The following is a 15,795-nucleotide window of genomic DNA, read 5'->3' on the forward strand; positions in this document are numbered from 1 at the left end:
AACCTGGACGCTTTCCCCTAAGCGCCACCCGCCCCAGCGTGGGAGCCCGTGCTGGTCTCTGCGCCCCCCGTGAGCGTGCTCGGTTCCCGGCCCTGCCTGGCTCCCCCCGGGATGCTTACTCTGAGGCCAGCACCGTCGCAGGCGGCACACGTTCTGGCAGGTTTTAGGTCGCAAAAGGTGCCTTTTATTTCTGCCTCTCACTGTTTCTTATGTGGTTGGTAACCTGGAAAGGGAAACTGCCGGGGAGTCCGGGTGCCTTACAGAAACGCCCTGGAGGCCTGGGAAGACCACGAGAGGCTTAGAATGGGCATGAGAGTGTCCTCTAGGACTCCTAAGCTTTTCGGTCAAGAAGAGCTACCGCCCTGCCTGCTCCCCCCGATTCAGACTGTCTTCTCCCCCTGGCGGTCAGCAGCGGCCTCCTCCCTCCTTGTCTGCTTCCGTGAAGCTATCTGCGGTCACAGCCCAGCAGCTGTGCCTAACCCACGGCCCAGGTCCTTCTTCCTCCTTTAACGCACACCTTCTGGAAAGTTCTGCTGAGAGCAGGAGTGGAGTGGATGTGGATCAGCCCAGGCAGTGACTGCGCCAGGCCCGAAACGTGGACACACCACCTCCCCGCATCCGCCCACCCAGGCAGCAATAGAAGTACAGCCCTGCCTTTCTCTCAGAGGCCGGGTGACCCGTGCGAATCCCTAACCTCCACTGTGTGAGGGGTGGTGATCGTGCTCACTGGCATTAATTGAGATCCATTTTTAAATGCCTCATACTTAGATCGGTACATAGGAGGTTTTCAGAAAGTACTAATAGCTGTTATTATCGTGGCAAAATACTCGCTTTACGAGACAAAGGGTGGTACGCTATACGATAAAAAAGAGCCGTGCCACAGAGGTTGGTTTTGTTTACATTTTCTAGCAAATGTGGCTTTGTAGTCTCAACACTGTTGGGCGTTGCTATATAAGTCACGCTAAAAGGATAAAATTGCGTGAAAGTGTGTGCACAGGCCAAAGCCCGACGTGGACATCCACGAGGGACGGGAACACGTACCAGACTCCTCAGCCGCGACAGGACCGAGAACCTGGCACTCCGGTGTATTTAACTTCACCACCCGCTGTGGGCCTAGAGTCCTGGCCCCTGGAATTCCCAGCACACAGGCTCCTTGACAGTGGTCAGCTGTCTACTCCGGTGTGTCTCAGTAGCCCAGAGCCGTCAGGCGTATGGCAAGGTTGCCCACAGTCGCGCCTGCACCGACTCAGGACCTGCCCCAGACATCCGAGAGACCAGCGGAGGGAAGCAGCGGAGTCCTGGGAAGCCGTGAACGGCCAGACAGCGTCTTTGGTGGGAGCCCCTGAGAACAAGCTAGAGGGGCGCCTGACGCCACTTCCACATCCCAGCTGTTGACGGGGGGATTGAGCAAGATGCAGCTCCGGCTTTGGAGGTCTCAGCTTCCTCTTCATCCCCTGGAACAAAGGGGTCACTTGGTAAATGACAGCTCGGGACAAACACCATTTGTGTTTCTTCTACTCAGCAGCTAACGCCACTCAGCTTGTGAACCTGAGTAGATGGTCTTGAGAAACGATCTGTGTTTAACTTTTGCAGTCTTGCTCCATTGAGTGAGATACTGGACATGTATTGAGTGCCTGCCACGCGTCAGTCACTGTGATGGACACTAAAGACACAGTAGTGACCTGCAGACATCGGGTGCCACTGGGACTCCAAGACAAGGGGAGGATAGGCTTTCCCACGCCAGGGGCTGTCCGTGAAACTTGAGTTGTGAGGCCAGTGCTGTCCACAGCTGCTCTGCGATGCTCTGCCGTCCCCACGACGGCCGCACCTTCAGGACAGTTGAATCGTCACGGTCACAGGAGGACCACCCACCCAGGGATACATACAGGAGGCAGAGCAGCTCTCCATGAGAGCAGGACAGTAGTTGGTCTGCTTTTCAGGTGTCCCGCGTTCCTCCTTTAGAAGGGAAAAAAGGTGGAAATGATGAGCGATGCCGGCAGCGTGACGGTCACAGTGACAGGACTGTGACATAGATGGAACCCAGCGTGGCATCAGCATGAGGATGAGCCATTCCTCTGATGGTGCAAGGAAGATGGGACTGAAATAATCAAGCTTCCAAAGTAGAGTGTCATCATCACTGTGTCGTTCCTAAATTGCTCTCTAGAGAAATCCTGACGGTCAGTTACTGAAAAAGAGGCACCAAGTTAGCTAAAGAGTGTGGAGGCGTCCGTCCAGTGGGCCCTGCTCTGGGCCGTCGTGCCGTGGCGCACGCTGACGAGCGACTTCGTGTCATCAGATCCCGTTTCAGTTCCCCTCTGCCTTTTTGTTCATCTTTCCCTCTACAGAGTGAAAGTAGCAGCAGTAGCAACATCTCCACCATGTTGGTGACACACGATTACACGGCAGTGAAGGAGGATGAGATAAACGTCTATCAAGGAGAGGTCGTTCAGATTCTGGCCAGCAATCAACAGAACATGTTTCTGGTGTTCCGAGCCGCCACTGACCAGTGCCCCGCAGCCGAGGGCTGGATTCCGGGCTTCGTCCTGGGGCATACCAGCGCAGTCATCATGGAGAACCCCGACGGGACTCTCAAGTGAGTGCCCGGCGGGGCAGCCGTGGCGGGGCGGGGGGCAGGCGGCGCTGAGCACAGACGAGGCACAGAGGCCCTGGGAGGGTGAAGCCCATTGAGAGAAAGCAGTGCTGTGGTCTGTTGAGCCAGGTCATCTCTATACACAATGTGGAACCCCGCAGTGAAGGTGGGGCGCGTTCCATCTCTCAGACCTGTTCTGATGGGTTCTTTTAATAACCTGCCTTTGTACACACATAGCTTTTTAAAGCCGCTAGACAGAGCATCACGGTATCTTAGTTCCCAGAGGTCTTGGGTGAGGGGTGAGGACTTTCCAAGGGCCCCTGACTCGTATCGGGCACGCTGAGGGTGCATCACTGAAGATCCTCGTCCCGGGAGCTTCAGCTAAAGATCCGTGTGGTGCCACTGCCGACGTGCCTTGTGTATATTAGGTGACTTTAGTCAAGTAACTTGAAACCAATTTCGCCGCGTTAAACATTACTTTAAAGAAAACTGAGTTCAGGGGCTGGTTTCAAACTCCGCCCTTCGCTGAATCTCTCTGGCTGTAGGAGGCGCCAGCCAGGTGGCTTCTGGCAGTGGAAGCATTGCAAAACTGTGATTTTTAAGCCTCCAGAGGCTTCAACCCAAAAGGCCAGACTCAAAGGCACAGGCGGTGGTCATGTTCCTCTCCAGGCATGGCAGTACCCCTGGCTGGTTTGCAGCCCAGACTGGCGAGCCTTCCAGCACCACCCCAAACCTCTGGGCTGCACCTATACCCCATGGGGAGTCCAGGCTTTGAGTTCAGGCTACAAAGAGCCCATCTTCCTTGACAGTCCCTTGTCCTGTTTCTCCTTGATACACAGAGATATTTTATTCTAGTACATTGTTCAAGAATCCCATTTTATACTTCGTTTCCTCAGAAATATTCTTAGGCCCTGTATTAGGGTTCTGCAGAGAAACAGAACCAGTAGGGTGTATGTGTGGTCAGCAGGTGGTTATTGTAACCACACAGTTGTGGAGACTGGTGAGTCCAGACCTGCACTGTGGGCCAGCAGGCTGGGGGCCCAGGAGAGCCAGTGGTGCAGGTAAAGTCTGAAGGTATTCTGCTGGAGAATTCCCTCGTGCTCAGGGAGGCTGGTCTTTTTTTGTTCAACTCAGGCCTTCAACTGATTGGATGAGGCCCACCACACTGTGGAGGGCAGTCTGCTTCACTCTACCAGTTGAAATGTTAATCTCATCTGGAAACACCCAGAATGATGTTTGACCAAATATTTAGGTCCAGTCAAGTTATACGTAAAATTAACCATCACAGACGCCTTTATATTTAATCCTTAAAATTTGATTTAAGAAACTTGGCTTTTATCTCTGGTCATTGAGAATCGCAGAAAAGTTTTCCTTTGCTGAGATCCCTGTTCCTAAAGGAATCTCAGTCACCCTATATCCGTGTAAATTGGACAGTCCACTTTTCTCTGATGCTTTCAGGAATTGTTTGCTGAACACCAGGAAAGCGTAATACTAACAATGTGTTGTGGTCCCCCTAGGAAGTCAACATCTTGGCACACAGCACTCCGTTTAAGGAAAAAATCTGAGAAAAAAGATAAAGACGGCAAACGGGAAGGCAAGTTAGAGAACGGTTATCGGAAGTCTCGGGAAGGACTCAGCAACAAGGTATCTGTGAAGGTAAGCAAGGGTGTCTCCAGGAGCCTGTGCTCCTCGGGGAGCACGCAGGGCTGGTGCCGGCCCAGGAGGAGCCGTCGTGGACCTGGCACCCAGCCTTGCCTGGCAGCAGCCCGCCTCTCTCCGCCCTTTGAGCAGACCTGCAGGGCTTTGTAGGGTGCTCTCAACGGGCAGTGTGGCGCAGGTACGCATACGTATTCTGAGGAGCCGGGTATACGGGTAAACCCCTAAGCGGGCGCATGGGTAGCTTGCAAAGAAGGCTGCTGGAGTCCCAGAGCGAGCAGACACTAGGACCTCAGAAGCAGACGGAGCACAGAGCAGCTGTGGCTCAGACCACAAGGGAAGCGACTAGACGCCAAGATGCAGGTTCACTGCTGCAGCAGATTCCCTCGGCGGGTGCTTCAGTCCACTTTACTTCTGTAATCAGATTGCCTTACACCTGTGCAGGTTTTGCTTGGGGAGAAAGGAACTATCTCTTAAGGGGAGCTCGAGGCCCCTGAGTCAGGGCCCTGGCCATTCTGCAGAAGTGGGTGGTTCGGGGATCTGCTGGACTCAGCCCATAGGATGAGTAAAAGGGACTTCTCTGAGTGTAAGCAGCATTTGTGCGTTTGTGGGTAGGAAGAAAAATCTCTCCTACACCTGTGTGCCACGAATCCTTCCAGTGCATTCGAGGGCAGTCGGAACGTGGTCGGTTCTGATTGATACGCAGGCAAACCAAGTCGTGTTTCCTTTCATCTTTCAACAACTGTAGCCCTAGAATAGAAGCAGTATATCTTAGAGTAGCTCATGTATCTGGTTAATAGCTGTGCGCTTTTTCCATTTCAGCTTCTCAATCCCAACTACATCTATGACGGTGAGTTCTGTTCTTTTTCTTGTAGACTTTAGAGGGTAGGTCTACGGGGCATTTCAGGACACTCGAGTGTAACCTGTGGACGTGGGTTTTCTGTGGAGCTCTGGGCCTGGGCAGCATCTCCTTCATTTGTTGGGGGAGGTTGGTGGGCACAAGAGGGGGCGCTGGATGGCCAGCGTTACTGACTCCTTTCTCGCGCAGTTCCCCCAGAATTCGTCATTCCCTTGAGCGAGGTCACGTGTGAGACAGGGGAGACCGTTGTTCTTAGATGTCGGGTCTGTGGCCGCCCCAAGGCCTCGGTCACCTGGAAGGGCCCTGAACACAACACCTTGAACAGCGATGGTCACTACAGCATCTCCTACAGGTGAGGGAAGCCCCCTCGGGGGTCAGTTTCCCAGGCAGTGAGCATGACCTCGTTCCACTGGGACTGACGCGGCCGATTGCCTGAGTCACCTCTGGCCCTGGAACGTCTCCCGTGAAGGAAGGTGTCATACCTGGGTGTGCAGCTAGGATTGAAATCCCACTTGAAATTGCCCGTCAGCATTTGAGCTCCTCATTTCCTGTGACCCCAAAGGAGAGAGGTCGGGGGGCTGGCGGCGGGGAGAGCTGAGCCTTTCTGAACGCCGTGTGCCCTCCTCTGTGGCAGTGACTTGGGAGAGGCCGCTCTGAAGATCGTTGGTGTGACCACCGAGGACGACGGCATCTACACATGCATCGCAGTGAACGACATGGGGTCAGCCTCGTCTTCAGCCAGTCTGAGGGTTCTAGGTAAGCTGCACCCCGAGCCCCACACACTCTCGATGTGGCCTGAGGTACGTGACAAGTCACTCGGAGGCTGCACGGAGCAGGCCAGCCTCTGGGACACCAGGGGGGGTGCCCTCGGGCAGGGGAGGTGCACGGTGAGGGCTTCCGCCCACGGCCACTGAGCGTGTGAGTGTCTGGTCCAGCCTCCAGGTGGGAGCAGGGCAGCCTGTACTCCTAGTGTTCAAAACACATTCTCGTCTCCAGCTTCTCACTTGTCCGATTGTTCAGTTGGTGCTTTAGTTCTAAGAGAAGCTCCTCTCCGTCAGTCTCACGTAGAATAGAATGGAAAGAAAGGAAAGATGGGAGTGTGGGTGAGCCCCGAGCAGGCTCTGTACCCGTCCTAGACCGTAACAGCCCTTCCAGAGGGTGTGTCCTCCCAGCCCTTCCATGAGCGCAGGGCGACCCTGGTGGGACTAAAGCCCTTGCTCCCTCCATGCCCAGCAAGGTCTGATCTCTCTCCTCCGCTAAACTCTGAGCTGCTGGCAGCAGAACTCATATCTTAGGCCTTTTAGAATTTCCTGTAGATGCGCCTGACGTATGTACATGCTTAGTGAGCAACACATGCTGGCTGGTTTCCAGCTACCATTTCCCAGGAGGCCAGCTGTGCCAGCTGTGCGGCCCAGGGCTGCTGAGATTTCTCCTGGGTCCTCCAGCTGCACCAGGTATAGGATGCAGCCTCCTAGAATGACAGTTAAAGAACTAAAATAAGTTAAGTAAATTAAACAAAACCGATTTTTTAAGACTATGGTAAGTAAATAAATAAAAGGACTAAAAGATGAATTGAGTCCAGGAGTGCCCTGTGTGTAGACAGTAAACAGAATTGTCTTTAGAAGTTTATATGTTGTAATTCTTAATCCCATATATTTTAACCTCATAAGTCAAAGAAGGGAAGGGTTCTGGTTTTGGATCACAGTGCAGGAAAGGAAGATAATTTTGAATTTGACAGTAGAGAATCACCAATGTTCTAATTTTTAAAAGATGTCAGAAAAAGTATACAGGTGATTGATTTTTTTTTTTTTTTTTTTAACAACACTGGAGAAAGCAAGGAGCTTAGGGAGACAGAAGGCTGTTCCTAGGAACGGTCTTACGGAAGTGCAAATTGGAAAATGATGGAAAAGCAAGTGCATGTTTATTTCTGTCACATAAATCATCTTTGTCTCATACGAAGTCCCAGCGCAGTGTGGGTTTTATACTTCCGGTGCGTCTCCATTTCCACGAGCCTCCGTTCAGACGCTCAGCAGCCCGGGCAGCTGCCACACTGGACAGCGCAGGGCTCTAGTCTCCTTCCCCAAGAGGCGCCCCGTACACCAGGCTCAGGGAGATGCTGCCTTTCTTGCAGGTCCGGGCAGTGATGGCGTCATGGTGACCTGGAAAGACAACTTTGACAGCTTCTACAGCGAAGTGGCTGAGCTCGGCAGGTATGGTGGGAAACCCGCAGCCCCTCCCGAGATCGCAGAGTCAGAGACACAGCTCTGTAGGAGCCCACAGAGAAAGTTCAGTGGCGGACTTTGCCAGCAGTTGGAAGTTAGATGTGTTACATCTGAAATGTAAGCGGTAATTGCCTGTTGGTATTAAACGCTGAGGAAGAGAGGAGGAGATTGCCAGTGCAGGTTCCAGGAGAGAATCAAGGCTTCATACCGGGAGCCGTCCGGTGGCGTGATGAGTCCGCTTCTGCTCCGTGCCCAAGCAGCACTGGCTATGCCCCGTTCTCGGGATGATCCAGGGAAGAGTCACTCACACCCCTTCTCGTGGCACGTGATTCTCCTCTGGAGCCCAGCTGAGAGGGGCTGCATGTGTCCTTCAGGTCTCGGCTGTGCCTGGAGATTAGGGTCCCCCTGCGTGGACCAAGAGGGGCTTCGACAGAGAGGGGCTGTTCCTCTCTGGACGGCAGCCAGGGCTCAGGCGGCGGCCCAGCGGCGCCCTCGGTCACCCTGCTCCGTCTGAGGCGGCCCGGCACTCGGCCACACCTCATGTCGCGTCCCGTAGGGCAAGAAGAAGGTCAGAAGCATGACAGCTGAGCTTGTCCCCGTTATAAAGCTTTCCGAGGACCGCCCGCCCGCCGCCAGCAGCAGCCTCGTACACGCCGATGGCCATTCCTGGGTCCGCGGGCCCCAGGGATCCGTGCACACGCCTGTGTGGCCCAGCCCGAAGTGCCTGTCAGTCACGTGTCACCACACGAGGCTCAGCCCTGCCGTCCAGAGCAGCAGAGATGTGTCACTTTGCGCAGCGTGCCACTGACCGGACAGTTACTCTCTTGGTCCCTCCTGGGCTCGGTCAGCTGGCACCCCCGTGCCTCGCCCGCGTGTCTGTGGCCTCTGTCCACACAGACGTTCACCCTGGGCCTCCTCGTGTGATGGCAGTCACAGCCCGGGAGAGCAGAAGCAGAGGCTGCGCCTCTCAGGGCCCAGCTTCAGAAATCAGCAACCACACTTGGTCCACATTCTGTGGACGCAAACAGCCACCCGCCAGCCCAGATTCAAGGGAGGAGAAAGAGACTCCGCCTGTCCGTGGCAGGAGGGGCAAAGCAGTGTGCCCACCTTCCTCCCCGCAGTCTGCATTCCCCAGCCCCCAAATCTCATCCCACCGTGGCAGCCGGCTCACGCTTGAGGTCCAGGATCTTGTTATCCGGATCCAGTCGAGGTGCAGCCCAGGCTTCCTGGGTGCGGTTCGCTGGGTGCAGCTCCGGAGACCACAAACTAGAGATGAGTTACCAGCCCCCTGACTCACGTCCTGCAGCGGCAAGGCAGACACGGTGATGACAGTAGACGCTCCCGTCCGAAGTGGGGGGCGTGGGGTGCCCAGGAGCCACCTAGTAGTCCGTTCCAAGCTTCTTCACGCGACGAGGTTTCCACGAGAGCAAGGTGGAAGCCGCCTGGTACATCGCACGATGTCACTGCTGCTCCATTCAGCGGCGGCAGGAAGTCACGTGGCTTAGCCAGACGGAGCCCGCCACTGGGAGGGGAGGAGACAGGACAGGCACAGGCACGGGAAGGCTTCCTTGGGGCCGTCGCGCGGCTGCAGCCCCTCCGCTGGCGGCCGGGGAGAGCAGGGCCACCAGCTGGGGAGGCTGCCTGGGTTCAAAGAGTCTTTTCTCCGTGACACACTCAGAGTCCTCTGAAAATGACCTTCTCCACCTATCTTCCAGGGGCAGATTCTCTGTCGTTAAGAAATGCGATCAGAAAGGCACCAAACGAGCAGTGGCCACTAAGTTTGTGAACAAGAAGTTGATGAAGCGCGACCAGGTCACCCACGAGCTTGGAATCCTGCAGAACCTCCAGCACCCGCTGCTGGTTGGCCTCCTCGACACCTTCGAGACCTCCACCAGCTACGTCCTGGTTCTGGAAATGTGCGTACACGCCAGCTGCCTCTCCTCTTTCTAGCACTCGGCCTCGACTCCAAGTGGTCTTGCTGTTTATTCTCTGAGAAGTATAGAAATCAGGATGTTAGGATTCACAGAAGTTCTAAAAAAGCACGTCTGCTCTCAGAGACCACAGTTCTAGAGCTTTCCAGCAATGCTAGAGGGAAGTACAGCTGCCTGACGAGGAAGCACAAACCTAGCATCCAAATGCTCCCCCCCCAGGCTCCCTCGGGGGTCTCAGCCAACCTGGAGATGCCCCCTGGTTCCCAAAGGTCCCGAGAGGCCAGGCCTCTGCGGACCACGGCCCTGCTCGTGCTCTCAGGCTGACCTGGTCCCACGTGTCTGCCCAGCTGGGCGAGCCCGGCTGGTGGGCGCCTGCAGTGGGCCGGCTGAGACCTGCTCGCGTCTGGTGCTTCAGCATGCAGCTCTGCCCCGGGGCCCGTCCTGCCCCTCCAAGGGTGATTAGAATGGGAGCGTAGCTGCGCCCTCTGGAGGGGGGTGGCTCCCCCCAGGGCAGCCCGCTGGTCCCCGTGGTACTTACCGGGCCCTGTGTGCCATCTCAGGAAACATTTGCGTCGTTTAAAGATAAAGTGTGAGAGCTCTGACCCAAGAGCAGGGGGCCTCAGCCTGGGGACATTTTGCCCCCCAGGGGACATTTGGCAAAGTCTGCAGACGTTTTGCTGGTCACAGCTCACCGCCCCGCAAGGCACAGGGCGGCCGTGCAACAGAGGACCGTTGTCCCAAACACCGGATTGAGAAGCCCTGCCCTTAGAACATTCTGGTCTCTCTGAGACACCTCGTCATGTAGCTTTGTTGAATTTCCTAGTCCTCCTTTTCAGGGGGAGTCATTTCATACATTTCCTTGGATTCCTGAGTCCGTTTCCATCGGCCGGAGCGCCATCTTTTGTGCCATTTCCTAGTTCTTTTTTTTTTTTTTTTTTTTTGCGGTACGCGGGCCTCTCACTGTTGTGACCTCTCCCGCTGCGGAGCACAGGCTCCGGACGCGCAGGCTCAGCGGCCATGGCTCACGGGCCCAGCCACTCTGCGGCATGTGGGATCTTCCCGGACCAGGGCACGAACCCGTGTCCCCTGCATCGGCAGGCGGGCTCTCAACCACTGCGCCAACAGGGAAGCCCCATTTCCTAGTTCTTGACACATTGTTGGGAAGAGTGGGCCTGGCAGGAGGGCCAGCCGTGGAGCCGCGCGGGGCGTGGTCACAGGGACCGTGAGCTCCTCGCTCGCGGGCACTCCCTTGAGGCCCCGCACCCGCCATCCCATTGGTCACATCCGTAAAGACTTTGGAAGTGCGGCCGCATCACAGCCTTCACGGGTGCAGCTGCTGCGGGGCCCTCGGCGCCAGGACGAGCCTCCCCGCCGACGCCGGGCAGGGAATGTTTCGAGGGTGTCCCCGCCCAGGGCTCCCGCTGGAGCATCTCTGTGGGCCTGTCCAGCCCTCTCTCTGGCCTAGCAAGCCTCCCAGATGGCGGAGGGAGCAGGAAAGGCCTCCGCCCTCCCCAGCCGCCCCCAAGGCTGGCCATCGTGTGCGAAGGGCAGGTCGGCGGACCTGGGGCTCATTTCTCAACCTTGGCTCCCGTGGACGCTCAGCGACTTGAAGGATCGTTATGGGGCTAAAACGATGTCCAGGCAGAGGCCTGGCCCCTGTGGGCCCTCAGTACCGGGGAAGGTGCTTTCTGGCTCTAGAAGCTTGGTGACTGAAAGCCTCTGCTCATCTTCCCCAGGGAGTTTCAACAAGAAAGAGAGGCCTAGAGTCCTTGTCAGAAATCTCCTGCAAGACCTGGGTTTCTGGTTTACGTTTTCAGTGCATCCAGCTGTCATTTCTTTTCACTGGAAACTAAATGGTTTGGCCTCATCATTGCTGTTAACAGGGTTAATGTTTGTAACAGACTACTTCCTACCGAGGTTCCCTTGATTACTCGACGTTACCAAACAGGCGGCTGATATTTCCATAAATTCCTGTTTTGCAAAGAGGGCAGCCTAGCCCAGTGTTCAGGGGCCAGACCACCTCCTTGCAAGTCTAGCCTTCCCTTATGAGCTGTGTGACCTTGGGAAAGTTACATACCTTCTCTGTGCCTCTGTTTCCTCATCTGTAAAATGGGGACCATAAAACACTCTTCCCAGAGAGTTGTCGTGAGGATTAAGTGAATGGATAGAAAGCACTTGGTCCCTGGCACAGGGCTGCTCTGTATAGGTGTTTTTTAAATGTTAAAAGCAATTTCACAGTAGGAAGACTTTGAGTCCAACGTGAAGCCCTCACCGTATTGTCTGTGTCTTAACGTTCTCTCGTTCAGCCGTCACATGACCCATTTTCCAGACGACGAGACTAAGGCTTGGGGAGGTGGTCTCACATTATCCCCTCCTCCAGCAGCCTGCTGGGGGCGGGGTTGGGGAGCCTGGGTGCACCCATCTCTGCCTCCCAGTTCCCTCTGTGGGTCCAGATGCCGTGTTCCCCACTTGTGCCTCCACAGTGAGCTTAAAAAGAAATCGCCCCTTGATCCCATCCTGCCTTCAGGTAGAGGCGTGATCCCCAAAAGCTGACAGAGCAGTGACAGCGGGGCACGCAGGTGATGCGTATATCGCAGGAGATGGGTCTGAAGTGACAGACCCGCACCGTAACACGCATTCCTCCCTCTGCAGGGCTGACCAGGGACGGCTCCTGGAATGTGTGGTGCGATGGGGAAACCTCACGGAGGGGAAGATCAGGGCATATCTGGGGGAGGTTCTGGAAGCCGTCCGTTACCTTCACAACTGCAGGATAGCACACCTGGACCTAAAGGTGAGTGGGGCCCCGGGGACGGGAAAGCTGAGGGACCCCAGCACGGCCATGCGGGATGCAGAGCCCACTCTCGGCCTGTTCTCTGAAGCCAGGCCAGGAGCCCGCGGGGACTGGGGACCAACACAAGGGGTGGGAGATGGGAGCAGTGATTTCTAATCTCTGTTTTTAAACGTTGGATATACACAAACAATAAAGTACCAGGTAAACATGTGAGCTCTTCAGACATTTCTTGCGATTTCAGGGGGTTCCTGTGAGTGTCGCTGGGTCGGGGTGGGGCTGGAGCAGGGTGACGGAGGCGGGAGGCGGAGGGGCGCTGCTGCCACCGCCGGGAGGGAAGTGAATCCCCGGCTTCACTCACCGGCACAGTTTAACACAGCAGCTGCGCGTGACAGTTGCGGAGAAGTCAGGGCAGCTTCTGCTCTGGGTTGCCTCTGTGTCCTCCTCCCGAGGGCTTTGTCCTGTTTCGCACGTGGACGGTCGGCGCCAGTCGACCTCGTAGATTCCTGGTGAGCCTTGCACCTCAGCTTGAGATTGGGGTTGCCGGAGTGGATGACGGTTGTCTTGTCCTGTCTCCTAGCCCGAAAACATCCTAGTGGATCAGAGTTTAGCCAAGCCAACCATCAAACTAGCTGACTTTGGAGATGCTGTCCAACTCAACACGACCTACCACATCCACCAGTTACTGGGGAACCCCGAATTCGCAGCCCCCGAAATCATCCTGGGGAACCCGGTCTCCCTGACCTCGGACACGTGGAGTGTTGGAGTGCTGGCCTATGTGCTTCTCAGCGGCGTGTCCCCCTTCCTGGACGACAGCGTGGAAGAGACCTGCCTGAACATTTGCCGGCTAGACTTTAGTTTCCCAGATGACTACTTCCAAGGAGTGAGCCAGAGGGCCAAGGACTTCGTGTGTTTCCTCCTGCACGAGGACCCTGCCAAGCGTCCCTCGGCTGCGCTGGCCCTCCAGGAGCAGTGGCTGCAGTCGGGCCACGGCCATGGCCACGGCAAAGGCGCGGGCGTCCTCGACACGTCCAGACTGACCTCCTTCATTGAGCGGCGCAAACACCAGAACGATGTTCGACCGATTCGTAGCATTAAAAACTTCTTACAGAGCAGGCTTTTGCCTAGAGTTTGACCTATCTTGAAGTCCTTTCTCATTCTCTTTCACCTGCCAATCAGCTGTTCATTTGAATTTTGAAGAGAAACACAAACCAACGTAACTGATCAGCTGCCGTACGTTCATCGTGTGAAATTGCATTCCGAGTGAGCTGTGCTCGGCAGTGCCTGGGACTCGGGCTGCAAGCTGTGCTGGGGTGGAGGACCTTCTCGAACACTCTGCGGGGGCGGAGACAGCATTGCTGTGTCACAGTCTTTTATTCAGGTTTCTGCAAAAAAAATAAAAAGAAACTTTTTTAAACGAACATGAGTAGAATTTTGCAAATTTAACATTTTCCAGGATTTCTTCAAGGAAGCGAAATGCCTATGTTCAACCACTGGTGTTAACGAACAAAACAGAGATACTGGACACCTCTGGGGAAGACCCCGGCCCCAGCGGCGGCCGTCTCCGTGGCCTCGTCCAGCTCGGGGTCCACCTGGCTCTGAGCTTTTCCAGCTGCCTGGTCTGTGTGCCTCTGGCCCCTACGCCAGACCAGGCTTCTGAAACGTGCATTCAACCTCAAACTTTTGCATAAAAATAGAATGAATCGTTTTGCTCTGATGAAATGTAGGCCTTACTTGTATATAAGACTGGTCCTGCCTTCGGTCTGTCCTTCCCCCACCCCACCCCCGCTCCGCGTCTCCTGCCCGGGGCTTCCTTTGGGGGTCCGAGGGGTCTGCCCACCCACCGAGGACATCAGGTTGGCTCCTGCCCCTCTGCCCCTCCCCACACGTCCCACCCCCAAGCCGTCAGTCAGATTGTTGAGCAGTATACAGTCAGATGAAAATACTGTAAATGCACTCTTTGGGGTTTTTTTGGTTTTATTTCATATCATGTGCAATGTTGTGGCTTTAACATTTTATGCAACTATTTATGAAGACCTCTGTTGTACCTGTAATAAATATATAGAAAAAGCACATACTTCGTACGGTGAGCTTTATGGTTTTGTGCGTGTGTCGGGGGGGTGGGAGGGGGGGTCTTTGCCCTGTGCCATCGGTTCAGAGAGACTTAACTCTTCGTGAAATTTGTCAGTTTTGAGGACTGTAAAAAGTGATTTCATACTCTGAATATAAAACTGGATAATAGGGTAATGTTTTAAATTTTATTATGCTATTATTCAGAATGCCAAAGTATTATTTTTTTTCTCCCAAAATCAGTCTGGACATTTCCTACTTTTTAGACTTTTTGACATTCAACTTTCGGTACAAAAATTGGCTGGATTTTGAGCTTTTGGTAAGAAATAAAAGCCAATCAAGCAGTAGCCGCCTTGAGGCTGGCATTGGCGTCTGTGGCACTGTGGCAGAATTCACGCTGGTGTGGGAGGCCCTCAACAGAAGACGCTGCGTTTCTGGGCACGCTTGAATTTTTCTGGATGTCTTTTTATCCTCGTTGTGTGAAATACACACAAAAAAAAAAAAAGCCCGCTTCCCAAGCCAGCCAGACACCTGGGTCTTCAGCCATGAACTGGCGTAGTTGAGCTTTGCAGCTTCCAATGTATTTTATTTATTCTTTTGTTGGGTTTTTGTTTGTTTCTTGTAAAATTGTACAGAAACTTTTTAAAAGAAATTGGATTCAAAACTGGATGTGTATTCGTAACCTCACAACTTTTATTTGTGTATTGTTTCTTTTATTATTTCAGTTAAATTTTTACATTATTTTGCATGTATATTTCTTTGTACAGAGACCTTACATGTTTACACAGTATGATGTGATGTAAATATTTTATTTTGCCATCAGTTATTTTAAAAAATTAAACATATTTGCCTGATTTTTGTGTTAGGCCTTTTATTCAAGTTGGTCACTATTGAATCAAAAAGCGAGATCAATGAGGGAGAGACTGAAGGAGAGGCCTCCGGTGGGTCAGGGGAGGGGTGTGGGGAGGAGAATATTCTGGATTGGGAATCCACTGCAGGCCACCAGAAACGGGAGTCGGTCATACCCCTGCAGACTGGTGCACAGCCCAGACTCAGAAGGTATTACAGAGACGCTGCACTGGTCCTGGTTGGAATAACTAAGGTGCCCCCGGTTCTTGATGAACGCATAATCAGAGCAAGGGGAAAAGCGGTTGCAACTTGGCCACAGAAAAGCAAAATTAATGCTGTTCAGATGGATTAAAGCACATGAAACACTAGGTTCCAGCACCTGCATTAGGAACAATCCCAAGAACCCACACCTGCGAAGACCCCGCCCCCCCAGTGGTGGCTTCTGCCTGCTTCTGACAGCAGGTCATCTTTCCTGCTGAACACTACCATCTCTCTGGTTTTGATTCCTTTTTGCTTTCTTTTTGGACTTGTTCCCCCTGGGATCATGACTCTTTGCTCAGCACACTATAAAGGCTCTATTCATCTGTTTGATCCTGAAGTTAAGACAAGTGTGAGAGGATGACATTTGTGCTAAGACCCCAAGTCCGGGCATGGGAAGCTCGCTCCCCTTGAGGTGTGTGCTTCCCCCCGGGCGCCAGGACAGCGGTGCTCGGTGGGCCCTGGAGGGACGGAAATGCAGGGTCAGTCCTAATAACGCCGCAGCAGCTCGGCGTCAGGCCCCAGAGGGAGTCCTGTGGCCACCACGTGGCACACCTCAGCAGCAGGAGGGA

The 15,795-nt window shown here is 54.3% G+C and overlaps 1 protein-coding gene across 8 annotated transcripts in view; it reads left to right on the plus strand.

The window, feature by feature from the left end:
- Positions 1 to 14,970, plus strand: part of TRIO (trio Rho guanine nucleotide exchange factor) — a 372,439-nt gene extending 357,469 nt beyond the window's left edge. For all 8 annotated transcript variants that reach the window (XM_019951041.3, XM_073802019.1, XM_073802017.1 and 5 more), the window contains 9 exons: positions 2,346 to 2,593; positions 4,108 to 4,246; positions 5,069 to 5,096; positions 5,295 to 5,457; positions 5,740 to 5,861; positions 7,237 to 7,315; positions 9,043 to 9,243; positions 11,911 to 12,049; positions 12,627 to 14,970. In XM_019951041.3, coding sequence (XP_019806600.1) covers positions 2,346 to 2,593; positions 4,108 to 4,246; positions 5,069 to 5,096; positions 5,295 to 5,457; positions 5,740 to 5,861; positions 7,237 to 7,315; positions 9,043 to 9,243; positions 11,911 to 12,049; positions 12,627 to 13,181 — 1,674 coding nt within the window. In that variant the 3' untranslated portion in view covers positions 13,182 to 14,970. The remainder of the gene's footprint in view (positions 1 to 2,345; positions 2,594 to 4,107; positions 4,247 to 5,068; positions 5,097 to 5,294; positions 5,458 to 5,739; positions 5,862 to 7,236; positions 7,316 to 9,042; positions 9,244 to 11,910; positions 12,050 to 12,626) is intronic.
- The last annotated feature ends 825 nt before the right edge of the window (positions 14,971 to 15,795 follow it).

The sequence above is a fragment of the Tursiops truncatus genome, chromosome 3 (genome assembly GCF_011762595.2).
Source record: "Tursiops truncatus isolate mTurTru1 chromosome 3, mTurTru1.mat.Y, whole genome shotgun sequence".
NCBI classification, from domain to species: domain Eukaryota; kingdom Metazoa; phylum Chordata; class Mammalia; order Artiodactyla; family Delphinidae; genus Tursiops; species Tursiops truncatus.